The sequence below is a fragment of the Tripterygium wilfordii genome, chromosome 18 (assembly GCF_013401445.1).
Source record: "Tripterygium wilfordii isolate XIE 37 chromosome 18, ASM1340144v1, whole genome shotgun sequence".
Lineage (NCBI taxonomy): Eukaryota > Viridiplantae > Streptophyta > Magnoliopsida > Celastrales > Celastraceae > Tripterygium > Tripterygium wilfordii.
This window is the reverse complement of record NC_052249.1, coordinates 3226695-3249640: the sequence shown is the minus strand read 5'-3', so window position 1 is coordinate 3249640 and position 22946 is coordinate 3226695. Positions and strand designations below refer to the sequence as shown.

General features: G+C 39.5%; 3 protein-coding genes across 4 annotated transcripts; 2 read left to right on the top strand and 1 right to left on the bottom strand.

Moving 5' to 3' along the window:
* Positions 1 to 952: 952 nt before the first annotated feature.
* LOC119984199 (G-type lectin S-receptor-like serine/threonine-protein kinase SD2-2) lies at positions 953 to 4125 on the top strand. Its single transcript, XM_038828032.1, has one exon. It carries the CDS (start codon positions 1177 to 1179, stop codon positions 3862 to 3864), a length of 2688 nt encoding a protein of 895 aa, XP_038683960.1. The 5' UTR covers positions 953 to 1176; the 3' UTR covers positions 3865 to 4125.
* LOC119983390 (protein DETOXIFICATION 34) lies at positions 4052 to 6896 on the top strand. The gene is made up of 9 exons (XM_038827075.1): positions 4052 to 4132; positions 4235 to 4334; positions 4584 to 4951; positions 5042 to 5667; positions 5766 to 5822; positions 5909 to 6147; positions 6232 to 6350; positions 6477 to 6563; positions 6648 to 6896. The coding sequence occupies exons 1-9, from the start codon at positions 4052 to 4054 to the stop codon at positions 6708 to 6710; spliced, it is 1740 nt and encodes a 579-aa protein (XP_038683003.1). The 3' UTR covers positions 6711 to 6896.
* Positions 6897 to 8846: 1950 nt separating this feature from the next.
* Positions 8847 to 22021, bottom strand: LOC119984325 (ATP-dependent helicase BRM). Of its 2 annotated transcripts, XM_038828196.1 has the most exons (15): positions 21378 to 22021; positions 19356 to 19878; positions 18553 to 19013; positions 17061 to 18392; positions 16847 to 16959; positions 16644 to 16731; positions 16448 to 16534; positions 16116 to 16208; positions 15955 to 16038; positions 15668 to 15871; positions 13109 to 13351; positions 11430 to 13034; positions 10800 to 11342; positions 10172 to 10423; positions 8847 to 9715 (listed from the first exon to the last, which is right to left on the bottom strand). In XM_038828196.1, exons 1-15 carry the CDS (start codon positions 21567 to 21569, stop codon positions 9101 to 9103), a joined length of 6435 nt encoding a protein of 2144 aa, XP_038684124.1. In that variant the 5' UTR covers positions 21570 to 22021; the 3' UTR covers positions 8847 to 9100. The 2 variants fall into 2 exon arrangements, with proteins under 2 accessions (XP_038684124.1, XP_038684123.1); XM_038828195.1 differs by having other exon boundaries at positions 18553 to 19878; positions 21378 to 21569.
* Between the last annotated feature and the right edge of the window lie 925 nt (positions 22022 to 22946).

Below are 22946 nucleotides of genomic sequence, written 5' to 3'. Positions count from 1 at the left end.
TAACCAACCTTTTTTTTTCAAAACTACCTAATCTTATATTTTAAAAATATATTGTGAGAACAACATGATTCCAATAATATATATTAGTATTAATATTCATTATTAGACCACATGCTCTCTGATTGACAATTGACAAAACATAAAGTCCCTAGGAAAAAGAAAAGTTAGGCAACAAAGCATATTTCAAGAACCCCACTAAATAAAAAGATCAACGTATTAGGTTAATCCCTTAATGTAGGACACAAAAGTCAAAGGAGCTAACTAGCACTTTGACTTTGCAAACTCTATGGCCAACCAGAATTTGACACCTCATCTAAACTTTGTGGTCTCGAGGTTTACATTTCTCTCGCAAGGTCCCCCTATTTTACTATTTTTTTCACCTAAAAAAATATTTTGTTAATTATTGATTAATTCTTATATATTGCTTTATAGGATACTTTTCTTAGAAAAGAGATGGGACCCTCCAGAACATTTGTCTCCCACCATTTAAATCTTCCTTAGAAGTTCTTTTCATGGCCTTATTTGACCATTATGCCCCCACCTTGGAATCCATTAAGTAGGGGTGACAAAAAAAATCAATTCTGAATCGGACAACAACACATATTTATGAAATATTTATATGTTCGAATTCTAATTCTAATTCGGACAAGTAAATTAGACAATTTTATGTTTGGACAGAAATTTTATGTTTGGACCCAGACCTGGTTTAAATAGAATAGAAATTTTATGTTTGAATCCAAATTTCTAACATATAAATATATAATTTATGTTCAAATTTAATTTAATTTGAGTAAGATAAATTCAATCATCCGAACCAGACATAGTTTTGTCACCTTTACCAACGACCAATACCCCATTCAGAGTGTCCTACTACGCAAGTTAGACTCTGAAATTTACGCAAGTAGTGAGGGCTATATGTGTAAATTCATAGAGGACCTCCCTAAGCTTTTCAGCAATCTTCGTTGTGTCCGCGAATGGCAGCTTTTGCTGATATCCATGAAAATCAAAATCATCTCCGAATGAAATCTTTCTTTTGCACCCAAAAGTCTCAGTCTGAATGAAATCTTTCTTTTCCACTTCACTATCGCACGCTGCTCGATTGAACAGTTTCATCTTTTTCCACTTCCCTATCGTTTGAATAAATATGGTGTATGAGAAAGCACAGACCCAGTAAGTATGATTTCATTATCGTTGCTGTTCTTCCTTCTATTGATACCTTCAAATGCTGCCTTTGCGGCTCATAGACTCCATAACACAGACCCAAATTTCAATTTCTCCACCCAAGATGACCAACTATTGTACTCTCTCCCAAACAATCGGTTTGTTCAGTTCAGAATCAATAATTCCCAATCCGACAATGTTGTAATTAGAGGAAATTCGACAATTCTGAGCGAGAATCGGACTTTTGAACTTGGGTTCTTTAGCACTAATGGCGGTTCCAGCGGCTATCTTGGAATTTGGTTCGCTTCAATCCCGACGCCTACACGAGTCTGGGTGGCGAATCGAGAGAAACCCATCAAGGATATTGCGTCGGCGACATTAGAACTCACAGAAACAGGGCGATTAGCGATCGGAGATTCCAATGGTTCTCTCACATGGCAGACAACGAATACAGAGAGAGCTATTGATATTTATCTTTACGATAATGGGAATCTGGTGTTACTGTCATCGGATGGGTCACCGGTTTGGCAAAGCTTCGATTACCCGACGGACACGTGGCTTCCGGGCATGAACATCACCACCGAGCGTTCAGTGACCTCATGGCGGAGCTTATCGGATCCCTCTCCGGGTCTCTACTCTCTGAGGCTAAAACCTCTCGGATACAATGAGTTTGAGCTTGTTTATAACGACACTTTCGTTTATTGGTCCACTGGGAATTGGACCGGTAATGCTTTTGTTAACGTTCCACAAATGACTATCCCATACATCTACAGATTCCATTTCGTGGATCCTTACAGGTCCACGGCGTCGTTTTGGTTTACGGAGACGCCGCTTGAAGGTGCGTTGAGGCCACCATTAACACGGTTCTATGTGGACCACAATGGGCAACTGAAGCAGTTCACGTGGACCTCACAGACCGAGAACTGGAACATGTTCTGGTCGCAGCCGGAGAATCACTGCAGAGTCCATTCCCTCTGCGGCGATATGGGTTTTTGTAAGGGCACACTGTTGAAGCCTTGTGTTTGCTTCCCGGGGTTCAGGCCTGCAAACGAAGGTAATTGGGAGAATGAGGATTATTCTGGTGGTTGTATGAGAGACGATGATGATTCTTGCAAGGAGAGCGATGGCTTTGAGGCGGTTGGCGTTGTGGCTTTCGACAGGGAAAATAGTGAGTCCTTTGAAGGGAGTAGGAGTATCTGTGAGAGGTCTTGTTTGATGAATTGTTCTTGTATTGGGCTATACCATAATGGGAGGACGAATTTGTGCAAGAATTTATATGGGTCTATGTTAAACTTGAGGAATTTGAGCTCTGATGGCATTAGTGAGGATGTGTTGTATGTTAGGGTGCCAGGAGGAAGAACTGAAAAGAAGAGTGTTTCCAAAAGTGTGGTCTTGGTTGTTAGCATTGTTGGTTCATTTGCTCTTGTTGCTGTTGCAGTTGCTTTGCTGGTGTTGTTGATTATATATCAGAGAAGGAAGAAGAGAGAAGGCATGGAAGATGGTGGTGCATTTCCAATGTTAAATTTGAAAGTGTTTTCTTACAAAGAGCTTCAAGCAGCAACAAGGGTTTTCTCTGAAAAGCTTGGCCACGGTGGGTTTGGGACGGTGTTCCAAGGTCAGTTATCAGATTCTAGCATTGTTGCTGTGAAACGCCTTGAAAGGCAAGGCAGTGGAGAGAAAGAGTTCAGGGCAGAGGTGTGCACAATTGGGAATATTCAGCATGTAAATCTTGTGAGACTTAGAGGCTTCTGCTCAGAGAATTCTCATAGACTTTTGGTTTATGATTACATGCCAAATGGTCCATTAAGTGTTTATTTGCGTCGAGATGGACCTAATTTAAGCTGGGATGTTAGATTCCGGATAGCTGTTGGAACAGCAAGAGGCATTGCATATTTACATGAAGAATGTAGAGATTGCATTATCCATTGTGATATAAAACCAGAAAACATTCTTCTAGACAGTGATTACACAGCAAAGGTGTCGGATTTTGGTCTAGCAAAGCTAATCGGAAGGGACTTCAGCCGAGTTTTAGCAACAATGAGAGGTACTTTGGGGTATGTTGCTCCAGAATGGATTTCTGGCTTGGCTATTACAGCCAAAGCTGATGTCTACAGCTATGGAATGACATTGTTGGAGTTACTTGGTGGCCGCAGAAACGTGGAGGCACCACCATCTGCAGGCACTGCCAATTGTGATGGGGAGGGCGGAAACAAAGAGAAATGGTTTTTCCCTCCATATGCAGCACGCCAAGTAATCGAGGGCAACGTGGATACACTGGTAGATCCTAGATTAGGTGATGCATATAACCATAACGAGGCAGAGCGGGTTGCATTTGTGGCAATTTGGTGCATACAGGACAATGAGGAAATGAGGCCAACGATGGGGATGGTAGTGAAAATGCTGGAGGGTGTGGTGGAAGTGACTGTACCACCACCACCAAAATTACTACAAGCATTTGTTTCCGGGGAGTCTTATCGTGGCATTCAGGTGGATTCAGGCAACGGAGAATCCATCAACATTGGCTCTTCACCTGCTGATAACACGAGAATATCTAATGAACATTCACAGTCTTCGCTTGGCAACGGAGAATCCATCGACGTTGGCTCTTCTCCTGCTGATAACATAAGAGTGTCTAATGAACATTCACAGTCATCGGTTGGCAATGTCTCCTCCCCAGTTTACGATAATGTGAAGTTTGACTAACAAGTTTGTTGATTGTTAGTTGTAACTGACCATGACTAATTTCACTCCTACTATTTAGTCAGTTCAGTAGTGTTTGTAGACCTTAGAAGTTTATGAAAAAGGGTTCTTTTCTAGAAGCAGAACAGTTTCCATATGTGGAGAGAATTACTGTAAAAGTTTTGCCTTCCATGAATCTCAGAAATCTTATATGCTGAAGGCCAAGTATGTGTGTATAGATTTCCTTTCTGAAATGAAGAATCAGAGCAGACACTACCGACTACACCACCAGGTAGGCAATTGCAGTGACTGCTTTATGTTTGGTGTAGGTACTCATTCCTTCATGTTCACAAGCTCATAATGGACTGGTCAAGCTTGGATTCTTTTGGGCTAGGCCCAAAATAACTTGATAGTGGATGGTAAGCAGTTCCACATTAGGAATTCAAGAAACAACAGAACTAACCAACCGTTTTTAACTGTAAAACAAAATACAAGTTTGTCCAAAGACTCAGTCAACTGCCTTCTTGATTTATTTCAATGGTCTGCCTGGTTTATAGCTTTGCAACAAGACCTATTCATTCATGCACTTTCACAAAAATAAAACCAAAAATAGAGAGAAAGATCAAGACTTTCTCATTGTTAACTATCTGAAATTTCTAAGAGAAAGCACAAAACCAAGAGAAGGGTTTGTTCAAAAGAAGCAAATATTGCGACTAATCCAGAACATGGACTCGTTAATGCAGGGGAGAGCAGCCGTTCATCCTCTGCTGGAAATTCACCGGAGACGAAGGTGGGTTCGCATCAGGCATCACCGCTGATTGATGCTGTCTCCATACCAGATACCACTGTTCTCCACGATGCGCCATCGGCATTAGTTGATACCAGAGAGGGTGATTACCCTCCGGTACGCAACTATGAGGATGTGAAATATGTATGTTATTTGGAGTCCATAAAGTTATGGGCAATTGCAGGACCTATAGCCTTTAACATCCTCTGCAACTATGGCGTTAACTCTTTTACAAATATATTTGTTGGTCACATTGGGAATTTAGAGCTCTCAGCAGTTGCCATTTCACTGTCTGTCATCGCAAACTTCTCTTTCGGATTCTTGGTAAGCTTCAAATCTGACTGCTATCAATAAATAATTGCAATCTTTGATATATGGTTGAGAATTAACCTTCAAATTTTGTTTGAATTGCAGCTTGGCATGGGAAGTGCCCTTGAGACACTGTGTGGACAGGCATTCGGGGCCGGACAAGTAGATATGCTTGGTGTATATATGCAACGCTCCTGGATAATCCTAACTGGTACCTGCATTGTTCTATTGCCACTTTACATAAACGCGACGGAAATTCTAAAGCTACTTGGACAAGAAGAGGATATTGCTGACATTGCTGGAAAATTTACGATCCAAGTTATTCCACAAATGTTTTCGCTGGCCGTCAATTTCCCAACCCAAAAGTTTTTGCAGGCACAAAGCAGAGTTGCATTTCTCGCATGGATTGGTTTCGCAACTCTAATCGTGCATATAATAATGCTTTCTATCTTCCTGAATGTGTTCAAATGGGGCTTAACTGGTGCTGCGTGGGCATACAATATCTCCGCTTGGGGGATTGCTTTAGCTCAAGTTGTTTATATTGTTGGTTGGTGCAAAGAGGGGTGGAAAGGATTGTCTTGGCTAGCTTTTAAGGATCTTTGGGGATTTTTAAAACTGTCAATCGCTTCGGCTGTGATGATGTGCCTAGAGATTTGGTATTTTATGACCATTATTGTTCTCACTGGACACCTTGAAGATCCTATAATTGCAGTTGGGTCTCTTTCTATCTGGTGAGGTTATGGTTACACATTTTGTTTGACCTTGTGATATATATGTTATGCTTTATCTGGATTTTCGTCGCTCATTCTGTTAAACCGTCCTGTTTCAGCATGAACATCAATGGCTGGGAAGGCATGCTGTTCATTGGAATCAATGCAGCAATAAGGTAGAAATCTTTAATATTGAATCCCTCCTTTTTGCCTTTTTATTTTTTTTTTCCTTTTAACACAATTCTTGTGTTATTATCTTCAGTGTCCGAGTCTCGAATGAGCTTGGATCAGCACACCCAAGAGCTGCAAAATACTGTGTCATTGTCACAGTTCTTGAGTCTCTCCTTATCGGAATCTTTTGTGCAACACTTATCCTGGCAACTAAGGACCATTTTGCTGCCATATTTACAGAGAGTGTAGAATTGCAGAAAGCCGTATCTAAATTAGCTTTCCTTCTCGGTATAACCATGTTGCTAAATAGTGTTCAGCCTGTGATATCAGGTAAAAATATCATTATATATATATATATATACACACACCAAAGGAATGCGTATGGAAAATAACTGATAGCACAATTCATTTCAGGTGTTGCTGTAGGAGGAGGATGGCAAGCCTTGGTGGCTTACATTAACTTGTTTTGTTATTACATCGTCGGCCTTCCATTAGGGTTCATACTCGGTTATAAAACATCGTTAAAAGTCGAGGTAACACTAGTTTCTCTGTCTTAAATTCTGAAGAAAAAAGAACCCGATTTGTCGCATTCATGATATAATGTTCAACAATGTATCTATCACATACTGTCATACATTTTTCATGATTTGTTGTTGCAGGGTATATGGATTGGCATGATCTTTGGAACTCTTCTGCAGACAATAATTCTCTTGGTTATCATTTACAAAACCAACTGGAACAAGGAGGTGAGTTCCATTTACAATGCAAATTCTTCAATACAAACAACCTTGAAGATGAATCTCAAGTAACAATCCATCTTGGAAACATAGGTTGATGAGGCAAATGAGAGGATGCGTAAATGGGGCGCGTCGCTCGAACCAGAGAAAACATAGTGACAACTTCCTTTTTTGCACTGAAATGCCATGGAAATACATTTTCTAGTCACTAAAATGTTCCAGGCGGGCTAGTATTTTGTTCTTATACCCTTTTTGTTTACCCTTTATTGGTTTGGTTCTGTAAATCAAAGATATAGAGTGTAATCATTTAGCTCTATAACATTGCAATTGCAAAGCATGTATAAATATATGTTAATCTTTCTTTAGACAGTATTGACTGATCTGAAGAGTATAGAGTTTTACTGTTGTGAAATAAGCAGAAACAAGCAAGTGTACGATGTATACTAGAAGAAGAACACACAAGCAGTTGCAAGAAATCCCAAGCAAATCACAGCAAAATAAAGAAAATCGCAGGAAAGAAGAACACACAAGAATTACCCTGGTTCGGACTCAAAACGACATCCTACATCCAGCATCCCGCTCAAGCGGTCACCCTATGGAGTTCAACTTTGAGCCACGCTCCACAAGTACTAATTAACACATTTTTCAATCATGTTTATCTGTCATTGAGAAGCTACTATGATTCAAAAAAATTAAAAAAGAGAGAGACATATATATATATATATATATATCAGAGAGAAACAAAGGAATTTGTAATAAAAACTCAAAAAAAAAATTCTTACATCGTGTTTGGAGAACTGTTTAAGATTGTATGTCACTTAATAATGCCAACTTCATGATGAACCCTCCAAAACCTCCCCTCATGAGTCATGACGTCCATGAATGTTTTTTTTTTTTTTTTTTTTTTTTTCTGTCACTTTGATTCGTTTCTTCTCATGCATGCAAGGATTAAACTTGTAATAATTTTGGGTCTCAAATAAAACTTAGATGAAAATCCTATTACGTATTTTAGGGTTTCAGACTTCGTGGGCCAAGTGAGGGGATGATGATGATTAGTAATTAACAGATAAAAGGATAAATTAGCGGTGATTAGATATAGGGACTTGTAAAAAAAGTATACATAAGGGAAAAAAAACCTTTATTTAGTATTTTATGGACTTTGAAAAAACATATGATAAGATGTCTGGAGAAGTAATGTGGTGAATTTCAGAGAAGAGATGAGTACCGATTAGTTATATTACCATGATGAATGATATGTATGAACGAGTCATTGCTAGTGTTAGGACTAACAGAGTAGTTGCATGTGAGTTTTCCATCACAATATATTTGCACCAAGGGTTGGTACTAAGCTTGTTCTTATTAATTATAGTGATAGATGAACTCACACGATATATCCAACGTGATGTATCTAGACGAATATTGTTTGTGGATGATATAATTTTAGTGGATGAGACAATATCGGGAGTTAACTCAAAACTCGAGATATGGAGATAAGCCTTAGAATCTAAAAGATTTTAATTAAGTAGGACTAAACATAATATATGAAATGTAAATTTAGTAAGAGCGGATAAGAAAACGAACAAACGATCGAATTACATGGGAGAGAAGTAACAAAAATAATGTTTTTAGATATCTTGAATTAATTTTCCAAGATGATGGGAGTGATTGGTAAGGACGTAGTTAATAGAATAAAAACATATGGAAAAAGAGGAGCGTAAGAAATGATATACATGGAAATGAATGACGAAACGAGTACATGTAGTGAATTTTCGTTAATTTTCTCAAGACTCATAGCCGACTACAAATTTTTGGGATAAAAATTTGGATAATGATAATCGCCACTCAAAAATTTCCTATTTCTACCCACCTGACACATATTATTGCTACAATACCATATTTTGGCCGCATTATATCATTTTCAATCCAAACAAATGGCTTACAAGGAAGATAGTTATGGGATAATAAGTGTGATCTTGATTCTTATAATTTCTCAATGTGCTTCTTATGGAATTTAAACTGATTAAGATCACCTCTTATGAGACAAAAAGGCAATGGATGTACTGCTTCTGCTGTCATTGCATGAAACCACCAAGGCCAATGGCTAAAGATGACAAGAATGATTCAACCTGTGGCTGCATGCATGTCACAACCACATATTTCTTTTTGATAAATACAATAAATATCCTTAAACTATCTGATCACTTTTGATAATAGGGCAGCCAAAGGAGCAGTCCAGCAAAATGGAAGAGCACTAAAAGGAGGCTGTGGAAACCTTTAAAATGGAGAGAGAGAGAGAGAGAGAGACGAGAGAATTCATTGGTATGGAAGGCATATGAATATCTACAAGGCGCGGATACGCCAACCATTAAATTCCATTTGATGAGAGCATATACAGTGGCAAAACAAACACCTAAACTATGTTAACAGCATGAGCTAACTACATTTGTTCAAGCTGCCAAGATCACTGATCACACTGAGGACCTGAATTCCATGAACAGTTTGAAGACATTTCCTCCATTACATTAACAGGACCATTATTCCAACAATCATAAATGGCTTGGCCTCCTTTTACCTGCATCCGTCCTCAACCTTTTTACAGGATTTGCCCACCCAACGGTCCCACCAGGACCATTTGCTGACTGAGCAGGCTGGTTAGCCCATCCTTGCTCGGTGGCTTGATGACTCAGTCTCACATCCCTGGATACGGAGCCTGACCCTGGACTTCTCATATTACGACTCACACTGGGAGGTGAGACAGGCCCAGTTGATCCACTCCTAGACTTCACCAGTGTTTTTTCCCTCTCTTTCCTCTTTTTCTTGCAGATAACCAGCTCTCCTGGATGAGTGAGCCGTGAAGAATCATCCTGCTGGCATTGATCCCGGCCAGTGATATTTCCACTCCCTAACCTCAAATCCTTCTGGGGCATGTGCATCCTGACCATGGGCTTCTGGGGATTCCCCATGTCAGGCTCTACCTCATTAATCAACTTGTGTTTCTTGCTTTGCCCAACAGCCACCAGCCTTGGGGATGCAGCTGTGGATATGGATCCCTGGCCAGAAAAAGAGATTGCATTTCTGGCCTCTCGAAAATCTGCCTCTGGGAATGCAATTTTCAATATATCAAAAAAGAGATCATGTACTTTCCTCGCTTCAGATCTAACCTGCGCAATGGAATTATATCTTGAGAGTCTGCCTTCAATCATCAATTAATTGAACATAGCTGGTGTACCATAACAGTGGCATGTTTGGACAGCTAACAAAAGTAAATACAAGTTGGCCAGGACAACAAATAACAGTATACATTGTAAGAATTGCTGAATGATAATTTGAAGGACTCAAGGGCATGGACAACAAAATAATGGATTCCATAATCTACCACATGTATAGAAGCAAGTTGTGTAGGTGACATAAGCAGCTTACAAACAGGGAAAAAAAATCCTATGATATATTGACCTTTCCTAGGCAAAAGAGATCTACAGAATCATAAAAGAGCTTAACCACTATCAACAACAAAACATCAACAATATCTTAAATATCATCTCAATAAATATGCAAACAAGAATTCTCAAAACAAAACAGAACTTCAAGGAGCTGTGAGATAGAATGAATAGTCATACCTCGTGCGAGTACGAATAATACTGCATTGCACTTTTCAACATAAACTGCACATCAACTACCAGGTCCACAACTCCAGCATACTCTAGTCTTTCAACACGCTGATCGATTTTTCTTATATCCAAAAGACTACTGCCAGCTCCAGTAGCATAACCAGAATTTTCAATTCTCTTCCACAAATCAGTTAGCAGGGGTACTATCTGATGACCCTCCTTTTCAATTCTCCTTTGGAGCTTGCCAACCACATTCTTGCACTGCATATTTGAGACCTTTCAGGCAGGTAGAAAAATGTGCAGCAAACAACAGTGACAGATGAGCATGAAAAGGACAGACTCCCAGAGAAACACAGAGACATGTAATATCTTATGAATGTGACCGTGCATATATGCACGTGTGAGCATTTATATATTCTGATGCACACAGTTTTCCAAACTAAATATTATATCACATTTAGCCATATGAATCTAAAAAAGGATTTGCTTTTTCAATGAATAAAAAAGTAAAACATAAATTCCTTGGAAAATATCTACCTGTATGGGAAGCAAGAAACAAAAGCTAATATGAAACATATCTGTAAATTCGACATCCAACAAGATTAAAATTACAGCGAATCAAATAAAAAGCCCATACCTTTCTCTGAAGTACATCAGACATTCTAGGGCCAACCATTGGAGTCCCACTTGTCTGTGTCCCTTTAGAATCCAAATTCTCTCCACTGTGATCAAGAGGATCTTCTGCAGAAGTATACTGCAGATTCAATCTACTTGGTTTTGATGATGGATGTGATTTTGATGTATTAGCTATCCTCCTCGACGACAAGGTTCCCCTACCTTTTGCAGAATCACTTCGATCAAACTTGGAATCATTAGAATCTCCAAGTGATTTCAATTCTGTATTAGCCCTCAACTGTGGTTGATATTTATGGTCCACTTGGAACGCCAGCAAACCTGAATCTCCACGTTGTACAGATGGTGCTTCATAACCAGACTTCTCTTCCAGCCTTTCTACAGTATGGCGTGGCCGAAGCCGAATACTACGTTTTCGCTTTATTTTTGGCTGCACAACCTGTTCATCTTCACCCTCATCACGATCATGATTCCAACTACCAGACTGCTGGTGATCCACGTGACAATCTCCAGATAATGCAATTTCCCCCTCCTCTAGTTCATCTGGCTGGCAATTATTTAACTGAAGCAATTAGTAGATATCTCAAGAAAAGTTAGATAACAACAATTTATTAGCACAGCGATAGACTCTTACCAGCCTTTTAGAAACGGAACCTGGTCTAGCTTCCAATGCAGACAGGGAACCAAATTTCTGAGAAGAAACAGGAGATACCATCTGTGTAACTCTTCGGCTGTCTGACGATGACCCTGATGAGCCAGCTTCTTCCACCATATGGTTTCTAGTGCCTTCTAAACCTGATGAGCCAGCTTCTTCGACCATACGATGGTTTCTAGTGCCTTCTAAAGCCTGATGATACCCATATCCGCCATCACATTGCGGACTGTCGTCTTCTGACTGCTCTTTAATGACAGGTGGTGCCCCAACAGCACCACTAAATTCATCATCTTCAAACTCCCCAATTTCTCCCTCTTCTTCATGCATAGAATATTCATTTCTCTCATCAAAACTTGCTTCAGAGTATTCTCCATTCTCATCATCCATTTCCCTGTAATTAGGGGGCTTTTTCCCCTTGGGACGGCCCCTTTTTCTTTCAGGTTCCTTTTCAGAAGACTCCATACCAATACTTCCAGCATATAAAGTATTTTTATATGGTTTCTTTGACAGACTAGCAATAACAGCATTCACTTCTTTTGTGCTGGCTCGAAGCCACTTAGGCACCTGGTCAAAGCTGGTCATCTCCTCAGTCCAATCCAGATCTTCATCCATCTGATCAAACAACTCAATTTCATCTTCACTCCTTGCTATCATGCGATTTACCTCCAGCAGCGAGGGAACGTCGTGTAAGGTTTCTTGATATCTCTCCTCATCATGCAATAACGTCTCTAAAGTCATGCGTCTCTCTTCATGCGTTGTTCTTTGGTCAAAACGCCCAGCATTAATAACCTCATCAGCCATGTCAATCTTATACTGCTGTATATTTTTTCTTATGAGGCCCTCAATGGAACCCATATATCTATCCTTACCAGCAAGGTCATCTTCTAAATCAACAGTACCTCCACTTCTTAATTCATCCTCTTTCTGATGGCTGGAGATTTTGTCAACAACCGCTTCCATATATATGACTTTAACTTCTCTCTTCTGTCCAATGCGGTGTGCTCTAGCAACTGCCTGCTCCTCATTTTTAGGGTTTGGATCAGGATCATATATAATTACTGTGTCAGCTGACTGAAGGTTGAGGCCCCGTCCAGCTGCTCGAATACTAAGCAAGAAAATAAAGCAATCCGAATCAGGGCTATTAAAATCCACTATTGCTGACTCACGATCCTCCAGGCTGGTTGTTCCATCAATTCTCCTGTATATAAGTCGCCTCCACTGCAAGTATTCCTCCAATATATCAAGAAGTTTTGTCATGGTACTAAAGAGCAGTACTCGATGTCCTGTTCTCTGAAGCTTTATGAGGATCCTGTCCAGGATCCACAGTTTTCCACAAGATCTAACCAGGAAATCCTTGGAAAAATCACTGAAGTAGGGGTAATTGAGCAAAGGATGATTACAAGCTTTTCGAAGCTCCATACACCGGTTCTTTAAAGTTTTATACACCTTAACCTGATATGTAGGATTCTTCTGAAGCCTAAGCTTCTCCTCTTCAGGATCAACTCGAATTGCACCAGTCAATTTGATCCAATCATAAATGGCACTCTGAATAGCTGACATTCGACATCTCAAAACAATGGAAACCTGTAATCAAGCATTCCTATTAGAATAAGGCATACACAATCAAAAAACCAACTAGGACGCTTACAATAGCATACCTTGGGTGGAAGTGAACCTTCCACATCCTCTACACGACGTCTGAGCATAAAGGGCTCCAGAATTTGATGAAGTCGATGGATAATTATGACTTTTTTCTCGGTCTCAAGCCAGTCATCTTCAGCATTATGCGCAGGACCTTCTTTTTGAAAGGGTTGTGAGAACCAATCATGAAATGCTTTCCGATTATCGAATACTTCAGGAAGCAGTAGATTTAAAAGTGACCACAGTTCCTTTAAATCATTCTGCAGAACAAAGATGCGTGAGTGCCCAACTCAGAATGAGAATAAAACCAAGTTGCAGAAAGATTAAGAAATCGGAACATTGTTGACTCTAGCCATCAAATTCAGTTCCATAATTAGCTATCAAAAGTAGCAAACCCTATTTTTTGCATTTCAAGTTCCATGCCAAAAATGTCATCAAAATCTAGTTCTAGTCCATAACTAATATATTGTCCACTATATGGTCCGAGGAGAACAGGATTTCTGAAAGCATTTTCGTTGAACATTCTCATATATATACAAAGACTACCTGTTGAAAGCACTATACGGAAAACTAATGTCGCAAGAAGACTAGCAAGTTTTGCTTGGGAAGCAACATGGAAAGAGTCCTAACTTGTGATGATGACTCCAAAGACAATGAATCTCTCTCGTGAATAGATGCCAATCACGAAAAGAGAAGCTAGAAAGACGAGGCTAATACTCATTACTGTACATCATCAGTGGGCATCCCCTTTTAGACTTTTAGAGAAGTTCTCACTTGGGTGAAAGTCAAGGTCGAGTTCATTCCTACGATTGGATTTGTGAAGATGAGTTACTGGAACAAGTTAACGCCACATCACCAACTATTTCTCTATTTACTCGCCAGAGTCGAGTTCTTAAGGGAGAAAGGAAATTGATGCAGAAAGACCATTAATTTTTTGTTTTATAAGCTAGTTTATTATTGGTCTATTTTAATTGATTTTCTTTTAGTTTTCATGGTAAGGGTATTGTCGGAACTTCCAAGTTTGTTGGAATTTCGAATTTTAAAGTATTTCTATTAGTTTTTCATTAGATTATTTTCCTAAGTCAAGTCATAGTTATAATTGGAGTCGTATTAGTTTACTTTTAGGAATCCTAGTTTTATTTGAAGGAAGTTTTTTTATGTAATTAGGATTACTAGGAGTCTATATATATGGATGTAATTCATGAATAAATAATATTGAAAGTTTTTATGCAAAGTTGCAATAGGAGAGATTCCTTACACATTCATTGAGAAATTGATACACACTCGGTGACAGGCTGAGAAGGGAAGATGAGTTTATCCGACCCGACCTGAGATTCAAGGTGATCTTATTCAATTCAGAAGTACAGAAATTATGTTCCGATTTCAAACCTAGGTATTGGGAATTTCCTAGGGTTCTTGATTTTTAGGATTAATTTGGGCAATTAGGGTTTTGGTTCGCTCAATCCTAAACGAAAATCTACATTAGTATTTTTTTAGAACTACATCGCATAGTGTGATACCTCCTTTGTGTGTACCTTTTTTATCAATATAATCTTCGTTAACCACTCAGACACGGGGTGGTGAACAACAGAACACAACACTGAACCCCAGGGCCAGGCAGTTGAAGGGTAACGATGAAAAAACCATGTCAGCAATGCAACAGGCACAGAAGGATAAGAATTTCCTCTCTTGCTACCTCAGAAAGCAAAGGGGAAGGAACATGGAAAAAATTCAGACATATCGACTGCAATTTGCACATGTTCCAAAAGTTCTATCACCAAAACTCAGCATGAAACAAATAAGAAAAATTTGATGACAATGAGACTGACAACTCAGTTTAAGTCCGGATAAGATAAATCAAACTTATCTTAGTATTAAAAAATAGGCTATAATAGAAATTGCAGTGTTCAATTACTTGTATCCAAATAATTCAAGGATTTCAAAGGAAAAACAGCTAAAAAAAAGCGATATGCTACATGCCCAAGAGATGAGTTCAATTTATTTATGCGTAGTGGTTTACAAAATATGCACGTATATTTCAGAAAAGCAAGTGATATCAGATCAACAGGCAACCAACCGCCAGTCCATATGCATGCACCTGTGTATCTGCAGACTGCAGACATGCATCATAATCTGAAGAAAAGCCACTTTTCATTGGAGAAAAAAATAGGCCACAATTAAAACTGCAGCATTTGACTATTGGTTTCCTAATGAATATGGGTTCCAAAAGAGGAGCAACAAAATGTGAGGGGCATGCTGCACGTAGATCTAAATCATCTTTTACACAGCCCAAGAGATTAGTTCCATTTAAGAAAGTACAGCATTTTACACAGTATGCAAGAGTTTTCCGAAAAAGTAAGTAAAATCGATCAACAGGCAACCAACTGCCAGCACATATGCATGTGCCTGCGGTCTGCAGACATATATCATAACCAAAGGGATACCATAATGGAAGTGCTACATGAATCACACAGCCTGTGTGAGACTCCAAGCGCTGAAATTAACGTTCACTATTACACTCATGTGTGTGTGTGTCAATGTGTTGCAATGCTTTCTCAGGAGATATCTTAACAAACCTGTAATGGTGTCCCAGTTAGAAGTAGGCGCCGCTGGCAGCGATATCTATCAAGATCACGAGCTAAAACTGATTCTCTGTCTTTCATTCGCTGTGCTTCATCAATAATAATATACTTCCAATCAACTTTAGAGAGCTTCGAGCGATCATACATGATGAATTCATAGGTTGTCACTAGAACATTAAACTTGAGGGCAGAAACCTCCTGTACAATACGTGGAAACAATGGGAGCCAAGCAACATAGAAAAATCAAAAGTGCCAATAAAAGAACAAACAGGTTTTCTTACTTGAGAAAATAATTTTGATCTTTGCTCCTTTGCACCAACATAGAAAATGCATGAAACTGAGGGCAGCCAACTGTGCAACTCACTCTGCATAACAAATTTAATTAGCAATGTCCAGGGTCATAAAAGAGTCAACCCAATGTTAAGCACCCCAAGCAACTAACCTTCCAATTAACCAAAACGGCATTGGGAACAACTATAAGATGTGGGCCATAGTTCCCCTTAAATTCCATCAGATAAGCAATCAATGCCATAACCTGCATTAGGTGATATATTTTAAAAACAAGAAGATTATTAAAAAAAAAAAATCAATCATGCCATCCATAACTTGACCAGGTACACTATAAAACTACCAACATTATTTTTATAAAATAAAAGAAAGAAGTGACGTAACATGACATAGCATAATGAGAAATTGCTGAGTCGCCTACACCGAGAACACACATGCACACTTCATTTCAAAGAAAAGTGACAACCACGGAACAGCAATAATCACCTGGACAGTCTTTCCAAGACCCATCTCATCTGCCAAAATTCCATTCAACTTATTATTATACAAAGAAAGCATCCATTGCAATCCAACCTGGAAGAAGAGGCAAAAACATAAAACCCAAAATTAATAACTTAAAAACTAGTTTACAAGATGAGAACAGTGGGAAATAGAACAAACAGAAAAGAACACAACGACATACAAGCTGATAGTCTCGTAAGGTTCCAGTGCGTAACATAGAAGGTTGCCTCACAACCCTTTCAGTTACAGCATGTGCAAGGGTATAATACCTGGTAACAACATTCACGAATGACATGGAAACTGTGTAAATTTTTGTTATAATGGCGTCACAAGTTTAATCAAGCAGCACATTATTTTGGAAGCATAATGCGCCAAATATATTACTTGTTGACAGATGAACCATCCCTGGGGACATTCATTTCAATGAAGCGATTTCTTATCATTACTTCTTCTCCAGCACAAGCTGCTGCTGCTCTCACTTCTTCTTCTGAGAGACCCTATGATCAGAAAACAGCAAATTAAATATGTCAGTTAACAAGAAAAAGAGAGGAGAAAGAAAATTTAAAAAAAAAAACCAACTACTAAGAAGAATTCATGCCTGCAACCGCGCCGCAGCAGCGGCTGCTGTTGCTGCCTCCTCTACTTCTTGCTGATTTTTGGAAGCTGTTACTTTACTTCCCAGTTTATGAAGATATTCTTCAGTCTGACTCAAAAATGATGAGAGAACAGCATATCTCTCTGAAGCATCACCCGGCATGCTTGTCTGCTTCTCCAGCAGCATCTCCCTGTACCTTTCAACATCATTATTCTTCAATGCCTCCATTCTTTTACTCCGATCATCATCCTTTCTCTTTGAGAACTCCCTCAACATTCTCTCATGATATTTGGCAACTCCCCTATTACGGGCAGTTCGTGAATCACGAATGGCCCAATGAGCCTCAAGAAGTTTCTTACGCCACTGAAAGATGGATTTCAACTGCTTCTCCCTCATGGCTTTCTGGGAGGCCTGTACTTGTCTTATCAGCTCCATCCGCTGACGCTCACACAAACGCACAAACTTCCTGTATAGCCTATCAGGCATTGCCATTATCTCCTGCTGCTGTTGATCAACTTCATCTCTCAATCGTGCCTGTAGATCTGCAAGCCGAAGCTTCTTTTCTTCAATTTGTAACCGCAAAACAAGATCTGGCCTAATCCTTTTCCGTTCCAAATTGACCGCCAGTAAACCACTTACCTTCTTCAAATTTTCTGACCGTTTCTTTTTAAGCACTTCCGTGCCTTCCTCAAAAAGTATATCTTTGACATCATATGCCAATGTTAGACTGTTATTGTTATTTAACATCCCAGTGGTCCCAACTGAGTCATGTTTCCTGGTAAAATATGGAACATCAAAAAGTGGTCCATAATACTTTCTAGCAGCTCCAGCATCCTTTTGCTGACAAGCAGTGCTTGCTTGCACAGGTTTATTGGCTTGCATTGTATCAGACAAGGCAGCATGTGGTGAAACAGTCTTTCCCTTATCTCCTGTAAAATCACTTTTAGTATGAGTTTTCGAAGGTACACAGTCAACTTCCTGGTCCGCCTTAGCAGAAAAAATAGCAGATTGTTGTTCTTCTTTTCCAGCAGCTACCAAAGTAGTAGGTTCTTTCATTGTAGCTGGTGCATTTTGTATATGCATTGCTGATACAGTTGCTTTTTCATCCCCTGCAGAAGCTTCCTCTTTTGGAAAGTTATTTCCATTAGCTGATGTTAGAGCCTGACAATCCTTCTCACTGGAATCCATATGCCTTGCTTGGACCTCTGCAATCTTACCAGAAGTTCTTTCCTGATTACTTCCTCCAGCAGGAAGAAACTGTTGCTGCAGCTGCAACTCAAGGGGTGGTGGAACAACAGCTCGAAGAAGCTCTTGCGGAAGAGTACCTTCGCCTTTCTGTTAAGCAAACAAGCAGATAATAACACTTCCAACTTCAAGTGATATGTGAAACCAATGCACGGATGGGTGGGTGCATGTGTTAGTTTGTGCGAATCTTTATCCACATATATCCACGTTCCTACGCATGTATGGTGAGAAAAAGAGAGAGATCACAAACCTTCAATCGCCTAAATGCTAGTATTTGTGCTTTTAGAACATGCAACTGCTGTTTGGTGAACCCAAAACGCTGCTGTGGCATCTGGAGTGCTGACCCACCCTGTGATGGGAAATGGTTGCCTGAGCCTCCCTCAATAGAAGGTGCAGCAGGCTGTGGAGAAGATCGATTCAACTGTCTGAGGTATTGCATCTGCAAAGTTTCAGAAACACCTGGCGAATTTTTTGCAGGTAAAGTTTGATCCACACCTGAGCCCACACTTGACGATGATTGAAGGGGCTGCATGGGCAGCATCCCATTTGCAAACCCAGGTGACTGTCTCAGATGTACTTGGCTATCTTTGACAGTAACAGCTAATTGCTGCCCTGCAGTGGTGTTCATGTTATTAACTACCCCAAAACTGGAAGTCGAAGCAAAAGGACCCGATGGAACTGGCTGCCTGGCTTTCGCAGAGAGAGACTGCCCTGAAATTTCATTTCCTGAATTAGTATGGGGAGAACTATCACTTGCAACAGTGGGAGAAGTAACCTGCTGCTTCGCCACTGGAGCAGCCGGTGCAGCCATGCTACTTTCATTTGCTTTGGGCTGCGCAGCCATCCTAGACTGCATGAGTGGAATTAGCTGAGCCAACAAGTTGGCATTTGCAGGATTTGACAAATCGATATTCCGCTCAGCAGCCCATGCCTGCATTGCTTGCAACTGTGCAGCCACTGCAAGCTGGTTGTTCGACAAGTTTTGAATGTTTTTCTGTGGCTGCTGTATTGGCATAGGCCTTACCATATTTGAGGGCATTAATTGTCTAATACCTGCTGGCTGGACAGTAGATTTTGACTCATTTCTCTGATCAGGGGCCAGCTGCTTTCCTTGTTCTATCTGCTTTTCATCACGAGGGAAATGTTCAGCAGAGTTCTTGGAGGATGATGCCTGAGCCTGACTAACTGCCTGCATAGAACTGTGTTCCGGTATTTTCTTATTTCCCATCTTTATGTCCTGATCCTTTCCAGATGAAGCGCCCAACATCCCCATCTTTGCTTGTTGCTGTGACTGCAAAGATGACCTTTGTTGGGAAGCCTGAAAGGCATATTGAAGATAAGCCTGGTGAACAGGATTTAGCATTTGTTGCTCCACGCCTTGACTCCTAGTCTGGCCCTCCTGAGTGGAACCAGGTTGTTGAGGCAAATCAAAGAAATTCCTAGACTGTTGAGGAATTTGCATTGAGCCTGGAGATGAAGCGAAACTGCCCCCGCCCATAATCCCCTGTAGACCAGCTGGATAAGCTAGAAGGGATTCATTTCCTTCAGGTTTTCTTAGTAATTGTTGCTGAAATGACTGCATGAAAAATAAGGAAAAAGAAAAACTAAAATGTGAATAATTTAAGCATACATCATAACTGAGAGGCACAGTTCAACAGAAGTTAAAGACAAAGTCCCACTATCACTCATACCAAATATGACCACAAAATACTGGATGACTACATGAACCTATTGTGAGAAATTATAAATTCAGAACATACATGAACTGCAACACCAACAACACAGAGCATATTAAAGTTGAAGCACAAACATGGTTAACTAAAAGGGGGTAAGCCTACATGTGACTAAGTTCGCTCAATAAAGTACACAAATAAAATAGTATCCCCTGGCCGGATATGAGCAATTCAGTATTATGGAAGTTGCATCACATATATTGAATACATGAGCGGTCCATAAAATTTAAAAGAACAAATCATGAGACCAAAAAAAAAAGGCACAAAATTTCACATAATCAGGACAATCCTCAGAATAATAATGCTGAGCGTCTACATGTCAAACCAGAGAGTAAATCATCAATGAAAAATGAAGCACTCTGTATTACAAGAAAAAATGGGCTATAAAGCAATAACTAAAGGCACTGGGAAAAAATAAATATTCACAGAATGAACTCCTTTTTCTCACAGCGGGATTGTCAAGGTAAAAGGGTAAACAACTCCCATGCACAAGACTCCGGCAGTGATCAGGGATGTACGCAAACCTTACCCCCACATAATATGTGGAGAGGTTGTTTATAGGAATTGAACTTGTGACCATTAGGTTGCATTCCCAGCAACTCACTGTTGAGATTGTCGGGGTCAATTAAGAAGATGAGAAAAGGTAGATGACAACCTGAACCACACAAGGAAAGAAAAAATAACTGGCAATCATGGAACTTAGGCTTTTCAAGATAAATATGCAAAAAAGTTTTATAATATTAAACTAAGGTCATTGCATACCCTTTTAGAACCATAAATCAAGTTTCAATTACATGCTAAACAAACCTGATAGTTAAAAAACATTGAATTCGTCTAAAAAAACATTCAAAATAATACATTTGAAGCTAGGAATAAAGTGAAAAGAAATAAACACAGAAACAATCAAATAATATGAAATCAAACGTGTACCCAGATAAGGAATGCCAATTGCATCACAAAGAAATTTATATAAGGACCCCACAGATCATCCTTAAGTAGAAATGACTAGGTTGATGGCCAGATACAGCCAGCTCAAAGTTTAATGCTGCCATCAGTTCCTGTCTTATTTCACATTAATGCATTCCTAGTTTGCCTCCTCTTGATCAAACATCACCTAACTAACTACAACTACTTAAAGGCAACTAATTTCACACAAGCATAATGATAGTTACCCCAGGAGCGCATTAATTATGGTTACAAGCCATGGAAACAAAGCCAATTAATCCAATAAATCAAATGTTTCACTCATACGGAGTTGTAAGGACACTCAAGCAATGCAGAACCAAATTTCTACTTCCCCCAATTTAGACATAATTCACCGTCACAGTATATAAAACCTTACCTGCCTAGTCCCTATATGTTGCTGTTGTTGCTGCTGTTGTTGCTGCTGTTGCTGGTGCACTGAATAAAACCCCAAGTGTGGCGTTGATACAGCAGATGAGGATGAAGACGGCGAAGCTGCAGATGACGAGGACCCCGTACGCCCTGCCGGAGTCCGGCCGGGGCCCCCACCTCCGCCACCACTAGATTGCATACAAAATTAACCAAAATCCACGCAGAAAAAGACAAAACCCAATGAGCTCAATCCAGACAAAAAAAAACTTCAAAACCCCACAGAGCGCACGCAATCCCTCCAAAATTTTGACAAAAACCCGTATTTTACTCTCAGATCCCAACGTTAAAAAAACAAAGACACACAAACCCCACTCTCTCTCTGTCTATCTACACATTTTCACAATCTCTATTTCAAGGTTTTGCGCAAACAGAATTTCTCTTTAAAGGCGCGATATTCTCGGAATCCAATAGAGAGGTTGGATCATAGAGAGAAGGAGAGGGAGGAGCGAACTCGACGTGAATCGGTGATTTGACTCATTGGTTTCCCACTCTCCGGACTTCGCGCAATTTGTGCAATTTCATGGAGTCAAACCCTAGAAATCGGTGAAGATCTTTCTTTTCTTTTCTTTTTTTGTTTTAAAAAAATTTTCTTTTTCTTCTCTCTACGTTTAACTCTTCTGGTGTTTGGTAATGGAAAAAGGGAATTGGGGGCCTTTATGGTCTTTTTGTGAAAGGGTATCGAAGTAATTTTGGCCTCAATTTACTTCATAATTACGATCAAGCCCCATTAATATCTGCTTGTGAGGGAATGAATTTGGTCACATACGTGCAATCACACTGTGCCATGTGTGTCGAATTCACTGGATTTTTATTGGTGGAGAGCACTTTTGTGGCCCCAAGAATGTGGGTCCATTTATTACAAAACATTTACGAGATTCATCAAATTGCAATCATGCAGAACAAAACCTTCAAAACAGCCAAGAAGGGAATCTTTAAAATTGTCAAGTTTTCAATTTGAATCCAATAATTTGAAGATGAACATTATTTGTATCCCACAATTTATTAAGTACACGTCATTCTAAATAAACCCTAATAAAAATATAATAATTATGAGTATACACCTCAATTTGTGTTTTTTTGAAATTTTACAAATTGTACCCTATAATTCAATCGTTGGATCATTAAAGAAAATTCTTAAAAAAAAAAGGTTCATCTTTTTCATCAAACTCTAGCCTGACCATATTTTGAGTGTTTTGGAGAGGAATTAGGGGTTAAAACCTATGATCAATATAAGCATAAAAGAGTTTTAGAAACCATGAAAGATAAACACGAATTGTCAAAACTTGCTCCAAATAATCTATGCGAATCAACAGCAGTGACCTAAAAGAATCATTATCAATTTTGTGTTACACCCTTGAATGATCACCATTAGGGCTCAGTTTAGCCCAATGTAAGGGCTTCAATATCACTTAGTCAGTACCAATTTCCCGCCATTCCTTCTAATGCTTGAAAACTCTCCTACTTCATCAAACCCTAGCCTGAACATATTTTAGGGGTGGAAGTTCGGTTTTTCGGT